The sequence below is a fragment of the Molothrus ater genome, chromosome 2 (genome assembly GCF_012460135.2).
Source record: "Molothrus ater isolate BHLD 08-10-18 breed brown headed cowbird chromosome 2, BPBGC_Mater_1.1, whole genome shotgun sequence".
NCBI lineage: Eukaryota > Metazoa > Chordata > Aves > Passeriformes > Icteridae > Molothrus > Molothrus ater.
In genome coordinates, this window is record NC_050479.2 from 115,502,399 (window position 1) to 115,525,180 (window position 22,782).

Sequence of the window (22,782 nt, forward strand, 5' to 3'; positions counted from 1 at the left end):
AGGTGGGAGTCCTCACTGCACTGAAGGGTCCAAGATGCTCCTGGACTCTCAGGGCCAAACCCCAGTGCTGAGGGAAGGTCCCACCTGCAGGGATGAGATGGGTGCTCTGGGCATCACTCTGCTGCTTTTGCCAGCACTGAGCAGCCCAGTTATCTGTCAGTATTTGGGTTAATGTCCATTTTTTCCTGCAGATTTTGGTGTCAGGCCTGTACAAAGGCTGAGCTATGCCCCTCCTGACCCAGGCTCTGAATATCCTGCTCATGGAACTGGAAGGAAAACTTCCCAAACAGGGGTAACCCTCAGCACCTGCACGGACACCAACAGGGCAATGAAACTGTTTGTAAAAGTATGGATGAAAACAGGGCCTGGATTCCCACCAGTGGTAAAATTCCATCTTCCAAGGACAAGAATTAACCACCTCTGCTTCCTGGGTTTTGAAATGCCACTCAGTGGTGTCAGCAGAACCAGGCTGGAACAAGCCTCGCTGAGATGCTCTGAACACACAAACACGTGCGCAGGGGTGGTACAGATGAGAGAAAAGAGCAATCTTTATCTTTGGCTAAACCTTCTAATTTATAGGAAATGGTTGGAGGACAGAAACAGAACCAAAAAGATGTTGCCAACCTCTCAGATGTATCATTTACTTAGAAAAACAAGACTGGTATACAGAACATGGTGTCTTTTAAGAAAGTCAATCTCCACTGCTCATAACAATACCCAATTTTTGGTAACCACTACATTACCAATCTTGGAGTATAAAATGGACTTGGTACAGGCTCATGTGTCCTTTATTAGTCTTTTTAATTCACTGCAGCCTCAGAGAAGCCTTCAGGTGTGTCCAAAGCAGCTGCCTTGGTGTAACAGGGACCAATGCAGTGAATTTCCACATGATGACACTTGTTTTTAAATAATCACAGTTTTCTTCATGAAAAAAATGATTGTGTTATTACCTACTTTATGTAATTAACAGCAAAATCTGCTTTGAATTCCAATATTCCCACTTTTTCTGAGCTAGACCACTCGTGTCTTTACTCAAGCTTTCTACCACCTCCATCTTCTCGGCAGGGCTTGTCAGCAAGCTCACTTTGGACAGAGTACTGGCATTTCCCCCTCTCCTGGCCCAGGAGCAATGCCTGCAGCAGCAGCACGGGCTGTGTGCCCCAGGCAGATGGAGCAGGGACAGTCTCAGCACAGATCCTGGCCAGGCACTGATTCCCTGGAGGAACCAAACCCTCGGTGCTCGTGGTTCTTCCACCCAGGTGAGAGCAGTGAAAATGCAGATCCACGCAGCTCCTGCAGGGTGTTTTACTGTACAGTCAGATGCCAAATGTGAATATTTCTTAACAGCACAAGCAGAGCCCTTTCCTTTCAACTGTAATATGCAGGACAGCGCCTTCCTTGCAAGCAAACCTCCGATTTCCTGCGCCGCACCACCGCGGGGTGACAGCATCGTGCCTGTGGCTTTCCCTTCTTGCTCAAAGGGGAAAAAGGTTAGATCCCAGAGAAGAGCAGTGCAAATCCCAGGATGTCAGGCTAACACTGGCCACTGACAGCCTCTGTGTTGAAGGAAATCTGTGTGGGGCTCATCTGCTGCAGCTGAGGCATCCTGGCTTCCAGGGGCTTCTCGCTCGCTGACTGCATGCTCTGGTTCCTCTTCCTCAGCATCTGTCCGATCCCCATCATGGGGAACCTGCCCCTGCTTTTCACACAGTTTGGGCTGCCCAGGGGGTTGCTGGGGACCAGCTGGGTAGGGGACACTGCCTCTTCCTTTGCCTGGTACGCTTTCTCTTCATAGGTGAAAGACACCTGGGTGGGGTGGACGGGGGACGTGCTCCCCGGGGGAAAGAGCGGCGACAGTGTCCTTTCACTGGAGCTTTTGTAAGGGAAATTCATTGGAGAGCCCAAAATTCTGTACTGGTGAGAGGGGGAAACCTGGTCTATTTGGTCCTCCCTGTCCACTGACTCGAAGGAGTGCACGATGTTGAGGATGAGAGGGGAGTCCTTGGGGCGGCCCCCGATGCGGGACGGCTCCGGCTGCGGGGACTCCTGCCTCTTGAGGAGCCGGGGGGTCCTGGGGGGAGCCTGCTGCACCTCCAGGTATTCCAGAGAGCTGGAGGTCACACAGCCTGTCCTGGCTGCCAGGGGCTCGTGGAAAGGGCTCACACCACCGCTGGAGTCTGCAAGGCAATGGGAGAAGGAAGCAGGAGAGCACACTGCAGTTACCAGCACTGCCCACAGCCACAGGAACCTGGGGATGCAGCAAACAATCTGGGATGCACTCACAACCCAACTCCCTCACCCTCTGTACTAACACCATTGCTTCCAGGTAATTTATCTGCCTTCTTCCTCACAGGCAGGAAAAACTTAAGGCTTAAACTCAAACAGGCACTTGAGAAGGAAAAGCACAGATGTCTCCAGCTGTTTGTATTAATTATATCCACACCACCACACACACACACACTGAGGAATCTCACATTTCTCTTTTCTCAGTGCCACTTTGTGTGGCTCTTGCCGGGCCTGTATTCCCTGACACACTTAGAGACACAGGGGAGCACAGTGAGTTAATCCCTGATGTCTCTCTTTGCATTTTGGAACAAAGTCTGGTCCTGGTTTCACACATGTAAATATGGAGTAGCAGCACTGGCCAGCACAGGCTGTTACAGTTGGAACAGATTTGCTGCACCAACTTCAGCAAGAACCTTCCTCCAGCATGGGCTGAAAAGAAATGGAACAAAATCTTTGCAGGATTTGGCCCAGTCAAACAAAACAGCTTGTGGAGAAGATCTGCCCAGCTCCTACAGAACGCTTGCACTGCCTCGTGCCAAGCTAATCACAAGCAAGCACGTTCTGCTGCCTTGATGGAAAGCTGTCCAAGGAACCTGACTGCCAGGCCCTCCTAATTGAATTAACTGGTAGCTATTCCATCCGTTCCCTGCGTCTCAAATCATCTAAAAAGGATCTGAAATAATTTAGCTCTGCCACCACTCAGGTCCCAGCCACAAATCTCAGGTGTATTTCTTGTGGAGGGATGGTCTTGTCAGGGGTTGAGACCTGAATGGGTGAACAGGATGAAATCTCACACTTGTCTGGGAAAAGTAGAAAGAAATTCATTCTGACCATTTCTTTCTAAAACTGGCAAAAATTATTTAAGATGTGCCAAAATATAGTCTCCATAAGCAGAGAAATGCTTTAGCTGAGATCTGCATGATTTTCAGAACAAAAAGAGCAGGGAGAAACATAAAGTATAGTAGAGGTGGCCTTTGAGTCCTAGCAAAATAGGACTTGAATATTGTATTTGAATATCTGTATAGAGGCTTTGCCCCAGAGGTCCCGGTTGTCCTTGATGGGTTGCAGCTGTGACCAATGGAGATAACTGGGATAAAAGGGGGCAGGTTAGCCAGTCAGGGAGAGCCTTGGAGGAGCCCTGGACTGAGAGAGAACAGCATGCAGAAGAAGGAGTCTGTGCTGTGAAGATCTGCAGCCATAAGAATGCACTGAGAAGGTATGGGACTTTAGAAATCGGATAACAACAATATGGGGGACTCCAGAAATAGAACAGCAACAATAAAGAGGGGAAAAAATCATCTAGATTTTCTTCCCCTTGTTCCTTCCTCCCAAAAGGAACAGTAAATCTGAGCAAAATGGGCATTTAAAATTTTTTTTTACATTTTTTTTAAAGGAGCTATGTCCCATTCCTGCCCAGCTCTCTGGAGTCCTGTCACCCTGCAGCAGAGGTTCCTGAGCTGCCAGAAAAACAGGACTTGGACAATTTTTTCTCACTTTGAGCACAACAAATGATAAATGATCAAGTCATGACAATGAGCATGAAAGCATCACAAGCCACCACTCTGAATAGCCCCCTGACCCCTCAGTGAATGTTTTCCATCACTGTATCTCCCCTCATTTAGTTCCCTATCTAACACAGGCTACATTGCCTTGCTGCTCCTCAGTGTGTCCCATCCAGGTGTGCATTGCCCATTTTTCCTGCTCACTCCCCTTTTCCTCCACTCCTTTCTCTGCCAGCAGTTTTCACCCAGCCCTCTCAGGCTGCCCTTTGTGATTAATGCTCTGCTCTCCTCTGGCTGTCACATCTTTCCCTTTCCCTGCTCACCACTTCCCCCTGCCTTTTCCTGATGCTGAGTTTGGCAGTCCCACCTGCCTTTCCTTGAGGCTGCCCCTTTCCCATTCCTCCCAGAGGCTCCTCAGGGAGGTCAGGGATTCTCCTTAGCCCTCTCTGAGGAAAACACAGGGGCTGGTAGGAAGGAGCTTGGTTACCAGCTCTGGTTCCTCAGTGATCCAGGGTGGGTGGTGATGCTTTCAAAACAGCAGCGTGAGCTGGAGGATTTTGTGTGAGGACGTGTAAACAGGGGAAGAAGCTGCCTTTTGAAAGCACTGCAGGAATTCTGTCAAACACAGAGAGGGAGGGCTCCTGACTGCTGAGCACCACTATGGATTCCTCAGGGCATTTCCACGCGTGCTGACATTATCCAGGCTCCTTTCCCACACCACCCCCGAAGCGACAAGGAAAGCAAACCCAGAATTTTTACTCACAAACACACACCACAGCACACAGGACAGGCTCAAAAGCACCACACCTCACATGCAGACACAGACCCACCATGGCCTTGCTCCCACTGACCTTTGTCCGGGCCCCCGGCCTTGGCGACTTTCCGGTCCTTCAGCAGAGCCTTGGTGTTCTGGATCTGTGAGATAAGACAGGAAGAAGGCTGTCTATATGAAACTGGACTTTTCTCAGTTTTCTTTGGGAGCTGACGGTGAAGGATCTCCCCTTTCTTTTCTTGCTCTTTGAGTTTTTTGTCCTTTAGGTTGTAAAACAAACAAGAACAATTTGGTTTACTCAAGGGAAGTTGCAGTGACCCCCAGACCTACAAGGTGGATTAATCACCGTGTATTTACAAGGAATTTATCTCAGAGTAACTAAATCCTCCATGTCTCATTTGCCTCTGATCAGTTTGCCATGATTTCATGGCTCCCATCTGCTCTGACATTCAGGCAGGTTTTGGAAAATTAAAGGACAAGGAAAACTTTTCTCTTGGAGAAAGCAGATGAAGGTTTGTGCTCCTCCATACCTGAAACACCCTACTTAAGCACCAAAATACCCCCTTTGATTTCTCTTTACTCCACTCCCTCTGAGATTTAAAAAGGTGAGCTGCAAAGTTTTAAAGCAGTTTAAAGCCTTTGAATCATTTCTCTTCTGTCCAGACAAGCTCTGGAGGAACACACAGCCCTTGCTTTTACAGCATCTCTGCAACTGCACAAGACATGGAGGGGGAGAAAATTATTGAGCCATCCCTTCCCTGAGCCATAACTCCTGGCTGTGATGGGGAAGGCAGCTGAAGGAGGAATTGCAAGAAGAAGATAGGTTTGATCTCCAGTGATGACAGAGGAAAAACAGAGCCTGGGAGCAGAACGCTGAAGGGGAAGCCAATTTTCAAAGCACTGTTTTACAGGGAAAATTCATTGCATCTTCTTTCAGTCACTGGATTCAGCAAACTGCTTAACAGCCTTTACCTGCCACTGATTTCTAGGGGAGCCCAAAGCCTTATTTCACATTAAAAAAAAAAATATTTTGGTTGCTTTGGGGTTGTTTCTCTGGTCACAGTTCTCATTTAAGCAACATGTTTTGCTCATCTGATTAGAAGGTCACTGCAAGTACAAGTCTTTTTAAAAAGTGAAGGAAAGTTCCTTCCCCCAGTTATGTGCCTGTTTTGTCTGGTAATTATGCACTGCCACTCTTGATTTTCTTTTGCAAGCTCACTGATATGGAGTCTATGAAAACCCTCAAAGTGAAGTGCATAAAAACATGAGAGAAGAAAAGAAAGATGCAGAAGCTTCTCCTGGACCACTAAACAGATCTGGAAGCAAGACAGACATGAAGAGGCAGAAATCTGGACTTATTATGAACATTCCCAGCTCAGATGGAGCCTGGCTCCCTGCACAGACACTTCTGGGCACTGCTGGGCTCATCAACCTTTCAGGAGTTGCAGAGTTGGAAAGAAGAGCTTCAGTGACTCACAAACCAAAGCTTTTTGTTTTAATATTGAAATGGTTGACTTGGGAGAAGAAGAACCTGAGATCCTCCTCACTGGAGGAGCCTCCCTTTGTGCTTGTGTGGTTTTGCCCCCCTCCATCCCTTATCCCCTGCAATTCCTCCTCCTCTGGCTGGCTGCAGCTGCCTGACCCTTCCACAGCCACCAAGGAGCCCCTGGTGGAGCTGTCCACCCCTGCCCACCTCTGCAGGTGCCCATCCATTGGAGCCATGCTTGGAGCCATGGTATGGGCCAGGTACTTCACTCCTGGGGAGGGTGAGGTGGCAACAACACCAAAACCAGCAGCAGCAGCAAGAACACTGCTATAATGCTGTGGGATCATTATTATTATTATTATTGGTAACCCCTACATTACCTGCCTCAGCAGCCAGGGAAAGGTGTGAGCTGATCCTGGGCCTCTGGATGTTCCAGGGCTGCAGTATTTTTAGCCTGATGGTGCAGGAGCCAAGCTGCAGCTCCTCACCTGCCAAGTGCTGCTGCCTTTGCCCTCACCCTGCTGGCACATTCCCTGAGCCAGCCACTCCACACAATGAAAGCACCCCTGGCAAAGGAAACTCACATATCCGGGGCTGCCAATTAATTAATTACTTCACGCTGGATGAGCACTGCAAATGGTCTTAGGGGTGTTTCTGAAAGTGCTAACGTGGCTCAGGACCCGAATCCCAAGGTGCCACTCACTTGTATTTGAAAAGGGAAGGAAGATTTCATTCAGGGGGGTTCCAGAAGTTTCCCCCTGCACTGCAGAGTGCGGGGCTGTGTCCCATGATGCAGGAGCTGTACCGGTATGCTGAGCTTGAATAGGTTGGGAATTACATCATCCTCTGCTATTTCCTGTCCTGATCTTGACCCTCAAACCTACTCTGAGCCCCAGCAATGGATCTGAAAGGCAGATAAAGGGTGTTTGCCTTGGCCACGTCTGACACGGGGATAGGACCAGGACAGCAGCTGTTCAAAATTGCAAATTCCACCTCTGAGCTCCCCTGCAGGGACAGCCATTCCTCCTGAGACCCCTTCCACAAATAAAGAGATGGAGGGAGCACAGACTCCTGCCTGCCTGCCCCTGCCCACCGTGCAGCTGGAGAAGAGGGGCAGGACACAGCCACTGCCCTTTTCCCCCTGCCTGCCCAGCTGCTGGCAGCCCCTCCTGAAGCCAAATCCTTATTTCCCATGGCTGGAGAGAGGTGGGAGAAATTCTGCTGGAGCTGGAGCTGACCATCCCTCCCCCTCCTATTCCCATGGCAACCTGCAGCTCTGCTCCCTGTGGACCAGTGCTCCCAATTCCTCCTTGTGAGCACAGCTACAGTGACAGAAAACCCTGTGGAACCAGAGGATGGGGTGAGAGGGACCCCAGAGCCCACCTCTACCCCCTGCCAGGATGCTCCAGGCAGGATCTGGAGCCTTCAGCTCCCAGTGGCTGCCCCTGTTTCCAGGGAACAGCTTGAGGAAGTTGTGAGAGCTTTGTGAACTGTCACATTCATTGAGTCTACCCACTGCTGGTCCATTCCCAGCAAGAAGGTTTTGATTTATTCAAGAAAAGAGTGAGTGCTTTGCCCTGATATTTCCATCTGGCTTGCAGTTCAGCTTGCCTTTATAATAAACAAAACCAGCCACGGCACAGATCTGCCCCTGCAATTAGATAATCAATCCAGGGCTGAGGAGCAGCTTTTGGAACAGGCAGCCTCCCCAAGAATGCTGCTCTTTGTGCTGGCAGGGAAGACTTGCACAGCTCACATTACTCCTGTAATTTTAGTGCTTGGCAAAGAATCAGCCAGGGAAGAAAAATCCAGCCAGGATTTAATACAAAATACCTTCTCTGCTTGCAGGCAAGAAGACTGGAGAGCAGCAGAGCAAAAGGTTAAATCTTTTGGCTGCCCAGGGGAATTCCTTCATGATGCAGAGGGCTGCCCACATCCCCTCTGCTAAGGAGAAGGGAAAATTGACTTTGAAGAGTGCTGTGCTAATCCAGCCTCACTGCTGCTGGCAGCCAAGGCAGGGTTGGCCCAGGACACCAGGAGGGTCACCCTGGCTGTCACCCAGATCTCTGTCCTGCAGCACCAAGGGCTCAGAGCCTCTAGAACACCCAGTTTTCATCTCTTTGTAACACCAGCACCTTGCACCCCAGAATGAAACTATGGACCCCCCCCGTGTTTGCATCAGATTGCTAAACAGAGATTTTAAAACATTTAATTTCTTTAAAAACCCTGAAAGTCACCTTCCTAGTTCCTCTCTTGGGAGTTACTATTTCTTTCTTTGAAAGGGAGTTATTTGTGCTGCACAGGCAGGACCACAGGCGTTTCTTTTCTCCACAATCCCATCACTTTAACCACCATCAGCAAGGATGCTCAAATTCAACCTGCTCTCAAAGCACTGCAACAAGCTTTGCTGAGCTTTACCTCATATGAGTCTTTATTGGCCTTGTACTTTTCTATCTGGTACAGCTGGTTCTTGTGGCAAACACTGTCCTGGCCTTCAGCCTTCTGCAGAGAGAAAAGCACAGAAAAGTCAAATATGGAAGATAATTAGAGAACACTGAGGTTTAATTACTGCTTAATGGACTGCACCACTCCTGGCATTCAGTGGAGGGGCATCAGCTCACAGAGATGATGGATTTGGTCCATTGCATTTTAAATATCATTGTGGCAACGTGAAAAGGACTGAGGGAAGAGAAAAACTGAGATGCTGTTGTCAGATTGGAAGGCCCGAGCCGTGCTCAGGGACATTCCATCAGGTAAAACTTTCAGCTGACTTTTCACTTCAAACCTAAATAACTTTAAGAGCTCTTAAGCTTCCTCCTGATGTCCTGACTCCATAAGCTGTGATAGTGGCATTCCAAGCAGCACAACTAACCCAGCACAGGGGCACTTCCCAACGGACGGTCCTTGGGATATTCTGTCATCCTGGCAGACCAAATGCCACCAAGCCAGGCCACCTGCAGCCTTTGTGTCCCCTCCTCCCCCAGCAGGGGCAGGAGGCAGCTGGCTCACCCTGAGGCTGGCCAGGTAGCGCTCCAGCTTCTTGTTGAGCAGGAAATAGATGGCCAGGGTGTGGCTGGCCCTGTTGGACAGCACGGTGTTGATCACATCGCTGTTCTTGTAGCCCAGCTTCTCAGTCATGTGCAGCAGCACGCTCTGGCTCAGGTCCTCCAGGTGAATCCTGCACAGGGAAGAGGCAGAGCAGGGTTTTTGGGGTGTCCCCTTCCTGGCAGAACACCCCAGGGGCTCAGGAACTGGGGGTGATTAGTTCTCTTCTCCCAGGAGCAGGCAGGTGTTGGAACCTTGGCTACTGAGAATTTCCTGGTTATTGAGACTTTGAACCCTATGGAACCCTGGTTACTGAGAATAACCCTGGTTACTGAGACTTTGAACCCCTATGGAACCCTGGTTACTGAGAATAACCCTGGTTATTGAGACTTTGAACCCTATAGAACACTGGTTACTGAGAATAACCCTGGTTACTGAGACTTTCTGTGCTGACAGGCTCTGACCCCCAAGAGAACACTGCATTTGACCTGATGGCAAATGTTTTGACCCAGGAAAGCCAGGCAGGGAAAGGACAGACATCTGGGAGCACGGGAACTGCAGGAAATAACAGAATTCTCACCACTGTCCACCCCTGATGGGAAATGGCACTGTGATGCTCAGGCCATTTGTTTCCCTACACCTGCCCACTGAAAATCATGAAGATGAGCTGGTTTTGAAGGAAAAGAGGTAAAATCTGGCTCTCTGAAAAGGCCTTTTCTCCTAATCAAACAGCACTGCTCTGAACTTCACCCCCTTCCTTACCTGCTGCACAGTGTCCCTGCCCTAATTAGCAGGGAATTTCCTGCTGGAGAAAGGGGATGCACAGGATTATTCCTGCAGCTCAGAATGGCAACACTGCTGTTTCCCTGCTGTCACAGCCATGTTTATGTCTATCTCCTCTCTAAAGTCTGGAACAGCCTCAGCCAAGGCGAGAAAAGCAGAACAGAGGTCTTGTGGAAATGCCAGAGCTTTGGCTCAGCCTGAGTTAAAACCAGATTTTTCCAAAGAGCTCTGCTCCTATTTAGACTTCTAAATGGGCTGGCCAGCTTCCCAGAGGTACCCACCAGCTCCCAGCCATCTCCAGAGAAATGCTGAGTTCCAGTTGTTTCTAGAGGATATTCCTCACTCCTAATACCAAGCCTAATATCAGAGGGAGCTTATTTTGCAAGATTCCTCCCTACTTTTCCCACTCCTGCCCGGGCTCTGATGGACAGGACTCAGACAAGATGTCAAACACAGCCTGGGAAACCTCAAATAACTCATTCCCTTTGTTTCCTGTGCCTATGAACACTCCTTCTGCCCCTGAGGAATGCCTGGGGTTGGGTCTTTTTTTCACAAGTTCAAAAGCAAAACTTATCTTGGCCACTGCACGTTGAGACATCTGGGCAGCAAAAGAAATTCAAGCAATTTCGACTTGAAGTGCTCAGCAAAATGGGAAATTGTTGCTTGCCTTCAGGGAATTTTTTCAACAAAAGCAAGCCTATAGAAAGCCTGGGAAAATATTCTCCTGAAAATGCAGCTTCTGCTGTTCTCCCACCTTATCTCCACATTTTTCCCTTCCTGCCATGCTCCTGTCTTGGGGACAATGGGAGTTACCCCCATAGGAGTGGAAGGGCACTGCAAGAACATCTTGTGTGCTGATTAAGAGAGGAATTAATCCTTTGCAAATTCAGCAGTGGGTTTTTCACACACCATTTCATCACACCTTATCCATATCTGCACACTAAGGAAAAATTGGAGAAATTCCATAGAAGCTGACTCCAGGGGTACTTTCTGAGACAAGCTCAAAAGGAGCCAAGCCACACCTTTAAATATTTAAAACTTTGCAGATTATTCTCCCTGTAAAGCTCCAGTATGACAAAGTCTAGGTAGGTCAAGCACGGGACATCAACTAATGAAACAAAAGTAGTATTATTTCTGAAAAATGCAAGAAAGAATCTCTTTAAAGGCTTTTATCCCTTACAGCTTCACATGTCCCCTAAATTTGGAGGAATAATATTGAGAGAATGGCTCTGCCTTTTCTCATCCCCTGGGAAACAATTCATCACAGGGGCCACCTTCATACCCTGGGGATCGCAGGCAGCTGGGCCACCTTTCAGGGGATGGATCCAGTGATATCCCTAGGCATCCTAACTCCTTCACATCCATCCATCCATCCATCCATCCATCCATCCATCCATCCATCCATCCATCCATCCATCCATCCATCCATCCATCCATCCATCATCCATCCATCATCCATCCATCCATCCATCCATCATCCATCCATCCATCCATCCATCCATCCATCCATCCATCCATCCATCCATCCATCCATCCATCCATCCATCCATCCATCCATCCATCCTCCATCTTGGGTGCAGCCCTGGCTGGGCTCTTGTGCTGCCCAAGGTGGACCCATGGAGGAGATGCTTTTAATAAATCCCTGCTTTATTGTGTAGCTCTGTCCAGCCTCTGTTCCAGGTCAGCCTCCACAAGGCATCAATCAGAACTGCCTGTCACACCTCCCTATTCCCAGGCCTGCAGCAAATTAATCAGAACATCTGCACCCAGCCCACCCTGCAAACACTGCAGCTTCCACTTCAAGGTATTGCTCCTGGCCATTTCAAGCAACCCAGGGCCAATTTCTGTGACCTTTAGGATGGATTCACAGTTCCTGGGATGTGTGACACGAGTGGAACCAGAACACCAGGGCCGTGCTGGCAGGTTTTCCCCTCTCCTCTCCTCTCGTCCCCTGCCGGCTGTACCTGTTTGGATAGGTGACATTGGGTGGTGCCCTTCCAGGGTAGTTCTCATTGAGCCATCTGTTTGCCAGGGCCTGCTGGATGTTTGGTCTCTTGGCAGGGTCTGGCTCCAGCAGAGAGCGCAGGAAGTTTATGGCAGCTGTGAAGAGACGGAGGGAAAACCCCAAAAATCAGCTCTGTCATCTGCTCTAGGACTGGCACAGGAGATGAGTTAACACAGGTGTGTGCCCTGAGCAAAAGCACACTAAAAATTAACAATTCCCTTACTGCAAGCTCCCATGTCCTTGAGGAAATGGAAGCACTGATAAGGGATTAGTAACTGAAACAAACAATGATTTACAGCCACAATGATTTATATACATTATTTAATGCGTGTATTTTATATCCGAAGGAGAGCAGAAAAGGCACTTTTGGCTCAGAGCTCATTTGAAGTTTCAGAGCAGGTGAACCAACATTTAATTCATTTAATTCATTTAATTCCCAAACGAGGGCAAGAGGCTGGAGCCAGGTCAGAGGCAAATCCCTGGATCAAAGCAGAAGGAGATGGACCAGGGCAGAGTGGAGGGAGGGGATGCAGACCTGGGAAGGAAGACACAGCAAATTTGGCTCCCCTTGACATGACAAGGATAAATTCTCTGGCTCCCAACCAACCTACAATCAGCTGCAGAAGGTTTTAGCCAAATTAAAAAGAGTGCAGCAAAATTAACAGGCTCTGCTTTGTTCTCCTGAACCTTCAACTTCCAATGACATTCAACCGCTCCTCCTGAGTTTCCTGCAAAAACACTCAGTTTTTAAGCCACGTGCTTCTTACATGACTAGGAGCAATGAAATCAAGTGATCTGCCTGAAACCTCACAAGAAGAGCCCCTCTGAGCTGAAAATAAACTCTGTTTCAACCGGATCTGGTCTTTATTCCTCAAATTACCAAGGATTATTAATCCTCAATTATCAAATTATCAATTATTTCACTGCTCCTAGGTGCAATTTAAAGAGAATAAAACTCCTGTTGGTGACACCACAGTGGGATGGGACAGGATGGGGAGGGTGGAGGATGAGGAAGGGAGAGTTTCTCCCTAAAGAAATCAGGCTTAGACCCAACAAGGGACAACACCCACCAACCTGAGCAACCTCAGTGTACAATATGCTGCAAAAATCAGGTTTCAGCTGGAGAAACTCTGTGTCAAGAAGCTTAGATCTGCAAGAGAGGCTTCCTCCTCTGTATTTACCAGTTCAGCTGGGTTTTTTTCTACTTCCTCTCTTCACAAACCACTGCTTTAAGGGAGATGCTTTACTTAAATACTCTCCAGCATTTTTGTTCTTATCCTGCAGCAGCCATGAGGAAGAGCAGCAGGAAGAGCCTACATCCAAATTCCCAAACTTGCTGGAAGCTGCTGTCTGTGTGCCTGGTGTGCCCTTTCTTCACCCCATCCCAGCAAACAAGAAATCCTTGTTCTCCCATTGAACCCCCTCTTGCTCCAGTGTCTGTGTTAAAAACCTCACACATCCCATTGGCTGTGAGCCACAAAAATCCCTCTCCCCAAACCCACACTCCCTCCTTCATCACCACCATGCCTGGTCTCCAAATCACCCAAAATCTCCTTTAAAAATCCTACTTCTCCACCCCCAGCCTTGCCAAAAGGCAAGCTAATTCAATGAAGCTTGTGAAGTGCCACAGATCAACAAATTCAGGCTGGGAGAAACTAATTTTGGGGTGAAAATTCCCTCCTGGAAGCTCCCAGAGCTAAGCCACACAGCTGGGGACAGCAAAATTATTTCCCCAGGGGAAAAAAAAAAAAAAAAAAAGAAGGAAAATGAATATATGCACGGTGAACACCCACTGCCTGAGCCCCTGACCTCTGCTCAGCTAAAATCAATAACCAGAGAGCTGTTGTTCAAGAGGCGTCATGACAAACAGGTTCCCAAGTGGGAAAATCAAACAGCAGCTCCAAAATTCCCCTGTTTTGCTGCACAGGTTGTTGTTCTGGGTGCTCACGGTCAGCCAGCATTGTGGGTCACAGAAATAAAAGTGTTTCCCTGCTCAGGGATAAGACTGCATGCTGGGGCTGTGTGTTCAGTGACCAGGAAATGAAATATTGAAAGACAACCTACTGGGCATGTAAAAGTGCAAATTTTTACTGTGAAAATTCTCTGCTTTATAGATGGATTTATGGAAATTAAGACCTGGCTAAAATAAAAGGTCCATAAACCCAAGAATGTAACCAGCACTACAATTCCCAGAGCAGAGCTCCTGCCCAGTGACCCAAAGGCTAAGGTGGCAGGAACAATTGTCACCTTAAATCACACTGTGCCATGTCCCTGGGCTGGGGTCAGGGCCTGATGGGCTCCTTTTGGGCAAAGGTTAACATCTTTAAATCTACTCCATTAATTTGCCATCACCTCTGCAGGTCCAGGCTGCTGGAGCTCCCACAGGATAAACAAAATCCTGCCTTCCCTGGGGACCACAGTGAGCTGAAAATGGAGAAAATCTGATCTCCACTTATGTGGTGGGATGGGTGAAACAGCAAAACCAAGCCTGCTAAAAAGCAATAGTATCTTCTTGGCTGGCCTTCTACAGGGTGGGAGGTGGAACCCTGAATCTCTGCTTGGAGAATTCACCTTGTGACTCAACTCCCAAGGCTTTCCATTCCCTTTTTTTGTATTTGGGATCTTTTAATTTCATCAAAAGCCCTTTGCAAGCAGGCTGCCAGGGAAGGAGGCAGAAGCTCTTCACGGACAACAGATTTGGCATGAAAAAATAAACCCCAGCTTGTTCCAAATGCTGACAGTGGCCTTGCTGCAAGCTGGAAAGTGATTCTGTTGCCTAGTGACGTGGCTCTGAAGCAGGAATTAATATTTCTGATACTAATACATCAACTGTTTTGCATTTTGTGAACACACAGAGGTTATCCCAGGTGGCTGTCCCAAAATAACTTTCTGAGTGCATGTCATTATTCCTCACGTAATAAATGTGAGGTTATTTGAGGCAGGTTATTTGAGGTTATTTGTCACCCAACCCCAGTCATGACAATGCCCAGGAATCTGGGATTCCAAAATAATCTCTTCATCCACCCTTACCCCATGCTAGAATATTCTGGATGTGCAAAAGTGACCAACTCCTCTGCAAAGGCAGCCCCACAGAATTTCAGATTTGCTCCTCCTCTCATATTCAGCACAACTTGGTGCTTCCCCAGGAGCCAAAGCAAAAGGAATTCTGCTACATCAACTCCTGCAGGTCTTGCAGAGGCCAAAATGGAAAAAAAAAAAAAAACCAAGGAGCTTTTCCCAATTAGCACAACAGGTGAGCAGCATGACTGAGGAGCCACAATGCCGTGGAAGAGCCTTACCTGAGGAGAGCTGGGTGGGAAAGGGGTTCATCTCTTTGTCCACCATTTTTTGGTATAAGGCTCTCAGGCTGAATGGCTCCACAGTAAAGGGCAGTGTTCCAGTCAGCATGGCATACATGTTCACCCCACTGAAAGAAAACAGGCAGGAAAAGAAACCAGGGAAAATTGATGTTTTGGAGACTGCACTTCATCTTTAATGCCTGACAGCCATTACAGGGTTGATGCCCCATCTCTGAGAGCATCTCAGGTCAGGCTGGATGGGGCCCTGAGCCCCCTGATCCAGCTGGAGATGCCCCCACTCTTTGCAGTAACAATTATAAACTCAAGGAGGAACTCACATGGACCAAACGTCTATTTTGGGCCCGTATTTCTTCCTTGCCAGAAGTTCAGGGGCTGCATATGCTGGGCTCCCACACTGGGTGCTGAAGGGATCAGAATAACCCAAAATTCCTGCACAGTTGCTCAATCCAAAGTCTGTGAAAGGCACAGAGACACAGTTATGAAAGAGAGACACAGTCAAACTGGGCTAGAGCACAAGTTAAAAAGAAAGAACTTTTTTTTTTCCTTTTTTTCCAAAAGCAATGAACTCCCTGAGGAGAAAAAAAAAAAACCCAACTCATCCGCACGCAAAAATTTGATGCAATTTGCTTCCACGAGGTGCTAAATAACCAACAAACAATAAGAGGAGCCTTAGAACGTGCCAAATTTTCCATTTCACACACGGAGCAGCTCCATTTCCCTGGCAGCTGGATGGCAACAACCAGAGCTGAGCTTGTCCCAGCCCCTGAGCCACCTCAGGCTGCCCCACTGCTGCAGGATGCTGGGCAGGGACAAGGTCAAGGGGAATTTCTTCAAAATCTGAGTATAAATGAGCCCTCAGGTGGGAAACTCTGGGGCTGCTGTGGTGATGCACAAACACAGGGTCCAGCTCTGGAATAGCACACGGAGGTCTCGGAGCAGGAGGGGGAAGTTTCTCGATTTAGCTGCTCTCTCCCTGAATTCTGCCTTGAATTTCTGGTGCCTGGGTGTACCTGACACTCTTTTGTGGCAGTAAAAAGGAGGGGCTGGCTAAGGCTGGCACTGGAGAGCAGAGGGAGCCTCTCAGCAGCAGGGGCTGCAGCTTCCCAAGGGTGCTCCCAAATTTTCTGCTGCAGCCCTGCTGTGGCTGCAGGCTCAGGTGGGCTCAGGGAACAACAAATCCCATTTATTAAGAGTTGGATTCGTGGGTCCTTGCGGTCCTCTCCAACTCAGAATATTCTGTGAATGTCTGAAAACCACCACTGACCTCTGATTAGCTCCTCAATATCCTCTCTCAGGCATTAATTTGTGGCTTTTTGTCCTTACCTGCACACTTATTTGCACTGGACTTGCAGTGCTGGCCTGTCCTTTAGCTTCCACCCTGCTGAAAATCAAATTTGGGTGAAATTTGAGGAGTTCCTCAAGGGGTTAGAAGCAGGGTAGACACATAAGCCTCATTCCCCCACTAAACCAGGCAAAGATACAAAAATTGCTACCAAAAAAATGCAATTATCACAGGGACTGGAAGTGGCTAAATGGTGGCAACTGCATCCCTGCATCTGGATCCCTGCATCCCCGAGGGCCAGGCAGGCACAGGGGGACAGGAATCCCATCTTTCACAGCTGAAGAGGGGTTTTCCTGGAGAACACTGTCACAGCTGAAGGGAGAATTTGCCTCTGATGGAAAAACAATTATCTCTGGGCACTGCTTAATCATCCCTGGGGCTTCCACAAATACTGCAGAGGATCCATTACCTTAATTAAGGTGCTCATTAGCTGTGGCCTGAGCTGAGTTCTGTCAGCTGCGAAATACTTTTAGAAACTCCTGGAAATAACATCTGCACACAGCACTGTTGCTGGTCCTTAGCCTGCTGTGTCAGGCCAGCTCCAAGTGCGATGTTTGACAATCCCAGGGTACAAGGGCTGTGCTCTGTGCTGATGTCAATCAGCAGCCCTTCACCAGTATCAGAGGAGGGGTGCTCTACCAGAGCTTTTCATTCTCTTATTTGCTTCAATTGTCAACCCCTTATTCACTCGTTCAGCTCATTCATTTCAGCTCCTATGCCTTTTTTTTTTCCCCCTGCTGAAATGCAGAATGTGTGCAAATGGAAGCATGCTGGGGACAGGGGTTCCAAGGCCATGGAAATGAGGATATTGCTATCAGCACTGTGTCAGCACATGGTGGTCACAGTGTGGTTTTTATTGTTCTTATTAAGGATGCACTGCTGATCTCCATGAGAGCAGTGAGACCACCAGCACTGATAACCTTGCCTGCCTCTCCCTTTCTAGGAGTCCAGCAAAGGCCAGAATTCAGATCAAAGGCCACACTTGGCTTTCCCAAAGCAACTATTTTCCCACGGGAGCTGCAGCAGCCCCACTGCCGTGCCAGGGAATCATCGTGGCATCGCTCTGCTCCTCCTCGGCACCCCAGGGAATCCACACCAGGCTGGGGGTGCAGGGCCAGCCCTGCAGCTCTGCCAGCCAGCGCAGGGCAGGAGCTGGGAAACAGCAGCTCCTGGACCAGCAGAGCTCCACAGGGCTCAGCAGGGCTGGGTGTGCCAGCAGGACTCCAGGAACCCTGCGTGCTCTGGCACCGACCACGCGGGCTGGGAGATAACAGGGAATGGTTCCCTCCGACAGCTCCAGTCCTGGTGTGCTTCAAGCTGATTTACAGACTGCCAAGAGTCCTCTCAGAGGGAATTCTTCCAGGAAGAATATCTGAGAGCAGGTTCTAAACCACCTTGTCACGAAGGCAAAAGGAGGAACAAACCCAAGGTGTCCTCGGAGCAGCTGAGGGGTGAAGGCATCCAGGTCTCCCTGAAATGCATGAACAAGCAGGGACTTCAATATCCCACCTTCAATCTTCATTTCACCTTCTGTTCTTCCTTGCACAGCTCTTACAAGAGCAACGTTTTTATTTTCAAGAGCTGCTCCTGTGTCTGCTGCTGTACAAATGATGGACACCACAGCAGGTAACGTGAGATGGCTTTGTAGCTCAGTCTCTTCTCCCAGGCATGAGAAGCAGCACTTTAATCCCTCCAAACATGTTCTTCCCTCCTGAGGAACCTTCCTGGGAGGACTGTGTGATGTGATCACTTCTAGTAAGGCAGGCTGCACAAAATATTGCAGCCTTTCTTTTGCTGCAACACCCTAACAAAGCCATCAGCTCTAATCACGGGAATCACTTGGGTGGTGAGATTTGATTGCTTTGTTTTAGCACACACACTGCCTGCCCTGCCTGAACATCAGGCTGCAGAGCTGAGGACAATTCATTGAGGCTGTGGAAGACCAAACTTCTCTTCTCTTTATCCTTCCCCCACCACCCACTGTGAGGAGACCCCTCCACGCAGCCAAAGCAAACTGCAGACACAGGGCTGGAGTCCTCATTTTGGCTCGTGAGCTTTACCTGCACGTGCTTCATCTGGGAAGGGCTTGGTTTGGCTGCCAAGCTCCAATCAGACCCCCAGGAACAGGGCAGCGATGCGAGTTCCTTAAATCCACCGGCTGTTGGTGCAGACCACCTGCTGAATCAGGGCGATGGGGGCTCTCCATCAGCCCTGGGGAATGACTCACGGCCACCTCTCAGTGCCCTCCTGGCCCTCAGCTGAGGCAGCACACAGTTCTCTCTGCTGCCACCTCCCACAGGGTCCCTGGCAGTCGGGGTGGCATTCCCAACCCCGAATTCCCAAGGTAGAAGCTGTGCGTTTCAGACTTCCCTCATCATCCTCCCCATTTGCTGCTACTGTAAACCTGACAGTGAGTGTCCATTTGACCTGGCTGTTTCAATGCCAAGTAGTTTCCTCAGCCCATGGAAGTTTTGGAAGTTGAGTTTTTAAGGCTGCAGCCACAGACACTGAATGCAGGCACGGGCAGAAACACAAACAGATGTTTGGCACTTCTTTCACGAGAGGAATATTTTCTTTTCAATGCCCACATTAACATTAATGGGAGCTCTGCAAGGCAGTGAGAGACGATCCCCAGCAAGGATTAATCTGAAATGCCTGCACAGCTTGAATGAATCAAGCTCCACACACAACTGAGACCTAAACACAATCGAGGCTCCACCGTTGATCTTTTTTATTCCTTACCAGCCCTCTCAACCAATTCTGTCCTGGGTGCTGGAAGCAAATGTAACAAATATAAATATAGGGCCACATTTTGCCAGCTGCTAAAAATGTGAGCAACTCCCACTGACTTCAGTGGAAGCATATGTTCACGGGGGCAGAATGCAGCCCCTGGCAAATAAGAAATGATCATGATAATAAAATAAAGCACTCCTGTGGTGTCAATTCTTAAATTCCTTACCGAGCTCCCCATTTGAGTATGAAAGATGTGGGTTTGAGATGTAGGATTATTCCCATCCCCAGTTAAATCTGAATTATTTGGATGGGTTTTTTTCACAAAATGCTGTCAGGAACAGCTTGATTGCTATCTATACTCTCTCAGCTCCTCTCTGCAGCAACATTAGCAGTTGTCACATGGGGGATTATGAAGCCTCAAAAACCTCTCTTTATAAAACTAACAATTTTAATTACTGGAATTGCCAAACTGGTTCCATACCAATAAGCTTGATATTGTTGTCTTCATCTAGCAACAGATTTTCTATCTTCAAGTCTCTGAAAGAAAGAAAATATTTTGAGTCAGTCTCCAAAATAATGAAGCAGCTTTGCCTGACTCTTATCAGTGTATGTGCAAGGCTTGTCTATAATCAAATGTACAATGAAAGCAGCACACACAGTTCCACAGTGAAAGCAGAGAGCCCCATGCATCCTGCCCAAAATTAACAGTGCTTTCACACTCTGCTTCCCACCTATTCTTCAGGCACAAAATGACATTACAAGCACTTGTCAGTACATCCTGTAATTAACCAGGCTCTAAGAGTTCCCTAAGTACTGGAAGTTTACAGAAAACTTACAAACTGGAAACATTTTAAGCATGTTTTGGGAACTGGAGGTCATTTTCTCCTTTCTCCTCACAGCCAAAGGATAAACCTGAGTTTGGAGGAGCCAAATGGGAGAGAGCAGAATCAGCCTGCTGTGAGCACCCAAACTCCTTGCAGAACTCACCACAGCTGTTCCCACACTGCACAGCTAAAATCCAAGGCTGAGGGGTGGAAATGGTTTGTCCAATGCCAAACCCCAGAAGATCACCCCAAAAGCCCAAGCTGTGCAGCCTGAGCACGAAGCACAATGTGAAAAATATAATTTTGGTTGCTCCACAGCTCATCCATGACTTCTAACACTTGGCTAAGTCTTCACCACACTGATTTTTTACCCCCATCCAGACAGGAAATATTTGGAATAATCAGCACGCTGGGATATCCACAGTCATGCTTCTCCCAGCAGAAAAAAAAAAAGGGAAAAATCTGGATAATAAAGTCATCAGTGTAATCATGGGGAGTCAGTGACGTCCATGCTGTTTGTTTTGCCTTTGTAAGGGATGGAAGACACCTTCTTCACAGATGGAGATCCCAGGCTTAAGAAAACAAGACAAGGAACCCAAGCAGAGCAAGCCAAGCACTTCCACAAGGAGGGAACTGTGAAGGAAAGACTCAGAGCCTTTTCCAAAATGTTCCTCTTTGTTTCATTTCATGCCCATGCTGAGTTTCAAACCAACAGAGGCAGAGGAGTGGGCAGGATGAAGGATGACCCTCACTTCATCAGAGGGACCACAAGGACCTACCTACACAGGAGGGATTTAATTCAAAAATAACTTAAAAGCAGAAGGAATTCTGGGCAGGAATTCCTCCCTGGGAGTGTGATGAAGCCCTGGCACAGGGTGCCCAGAGCAGCTGTGGCTGCCCCTGGATCCCTGGCAGTGCCCAAGGCCAGGCTGGACAGGGCTGGCAGCACCCTGGGACAGCGGGAGGTGTCCCTGGACATGGCACTGGATGGGATTTAAGGTCCCTCCCAAGCCAAACCCCTCCAAGATTCCATTCCAACCCCTCTGTGATTCCATCCCCTCCTCTGGCAATGTCCCAGGGGTTCCTGCACATCCTCCCCAAGGCATTTCCCTGGCAGGGCAAGCAGGGCTGCTGGAAAAGGGCTCACTGCAGGGACAGCCTGCCCTGGCAGAAGGATTGGGATCAACCCCTCCTGCTGCCAGAGAAGGGCTCAGGCCTTCCCCTGTCCCATCTTCACTGCTTGCAGGGGGAGGCTCTCACAAACTGTGGGATTGGGCTCCAGGAAAACATCAGGGCTGGGAACTTAAAGCAGAGACTTCCGAAAAAAACCCGGTCTGGGAAAGACACAAAAGTACAAAACAACCCCTCCCCACCACCTCTAAAACCCCACATGAAACTGGAACCAACAGAAGCACTGCAATGCTCAGGACAGCACCTCAAAGCAAAGAGAAAGAGCATTTGGAAGCTCTGAGTAGATGAAATATTAGCTAAGAAGAAGCAAGCCTTTAAAGGCAAGGAAAGGGGAAAAAAGCAGCTGTAAGTGAAGGAGAAAAGCCACCCAGGCAATCAGAAAAACAAAGGAGTGACAGGGGGGATAACCACAAACACCAGAAAAGGTCTGTTAAAGGATCCAAGGTAAAGGAACAAAAGGTAAATATTAGAGGGCATCTGAAAGCCATCAGAGGAAGAAGATAGAAAGGTAAATATTGCCTCAGCACAGGGTGCAGTCAGGGCTGGTTAAAGCTGTTTACCCATCTGTCTGCTCCCAGGAGATCTGCAGAGAGTGGTAACTGATCCCATGGCCCATCTGCACCGGTTTCTGTCCACCCCAGCTGCACAGCTCTGGTTTTTAGAGCAGCACCAGCACAACAGGAGCTTTGCCACATTTCCCTGTGTGCTGCTACAGGCCAGGTGCAGCCCTGCTTCAGGACCCATCTCCCTGAGCACCCTAAATGCTTCGTTGAGCCCCTTCTGTCCAATACAAACTCAAATTGTCTTTCACCGAAGGAGGCTCCCCTGAGCTGCCCCTCAGACTTGTGCTCCAAACCCTGAACCACCTTTCACTGAGTTTTAATGGTTCTGTTTTCAATGTCCCAAACCCTTTATCACACAGGGCATGAGATGCAGGTCTCCTTTGTGTGTTTCTTTTTCCATTGCAACAAAGCAGGAACTCTGGACACTTTCAGTTTCCCTCCCTGAAGTCAATTTGATCTGGTTCCTTTACTGACACAGCTCCTCAAAAAAAAAAAAAACAAAAAACAAACAACAAAACAAAACAAAACAAAAAAAACCCCAACCAAACAAAAAACCTAACCAAACAAACAAAACAAAAATAACCCAAATCAAAGCAAACAAAAGAAACAAAAAAACCAAACCAAACCAAACAAAACCAAAAAACCAACCAACCAACCAACCAACCAAAAAAAAACAAACCCAAAAAAACCCCAAAAAACCAACCAAACAAAACAAAAACCCCAAAAAACCACAAGGATTTTTGAAGGATTATTTATGGGTTTCCCCCCCATAAGCCAATTCTGATCATTCATTGCTGAAATACTTAAAAATGCTCTCAGGCATTAAATGCAAAAGGAACAAGAAGTGCCACCTCTGCCTAAGGGATCAGTTCCCAGATGCTGGGAGTGTCTAACTCTGGGAGAAATTAGTTAAATCTAGGGAAAATGAAG

General features: G+C 48.3%; 1 protein-coding gene across 2 annotated transcripts in view; it reads right to left on the reverse strand.

The window, feature by feature from the left end:
* Positions 1–524: 524 nt before the first annotated feature.
* The window catches only part of HUNK (hormonally up-regulated Neu-associated kinase), a 40,919-nt gene continuing 18,661 nt past the window's right edge, over positions 525–22,782 (reverse strand). Inside the window, exons 3-10 of one of the 2 annotated variants that reach the window (XM_036404255.2) lie at positions 19,756–19,811; positions 15,517–15,652; positions 15,179–15,306; positions 11,839–11,974; positions 9,056–9,224; positions 8,465–8,548; positions 4,640–4,820; positions 525–2,177 (exon numbers count right to left, since the gene is read on the reverse strand). In XM_036404255.2, the coding sequence (XP_036260148.1) occupies positions 1,534–2,177; positions 4,640–4,820; positions 8,465–8,548; positions 9,056–9,224; positions 11,839–11,974; positions 15,179–15,306; positions 15,517–15,652; positions 19,756–19,811 (1,534 nt within the window). In that variant the 3' untranslated portion in view covers positions 525–1,533. The remainder of the gene's footprint in view (positions 2,178–4,639; positions 4,821–8,464; positions 8,549–9,055; positions 9,225–11,838; positions 11,975–15,178; positions 15,307–15,516; positions 15,653–19,755; positions 19,812–22,782) is intronic. The other variant, XM_036404256.2, reaches the window with a different exon arrangement.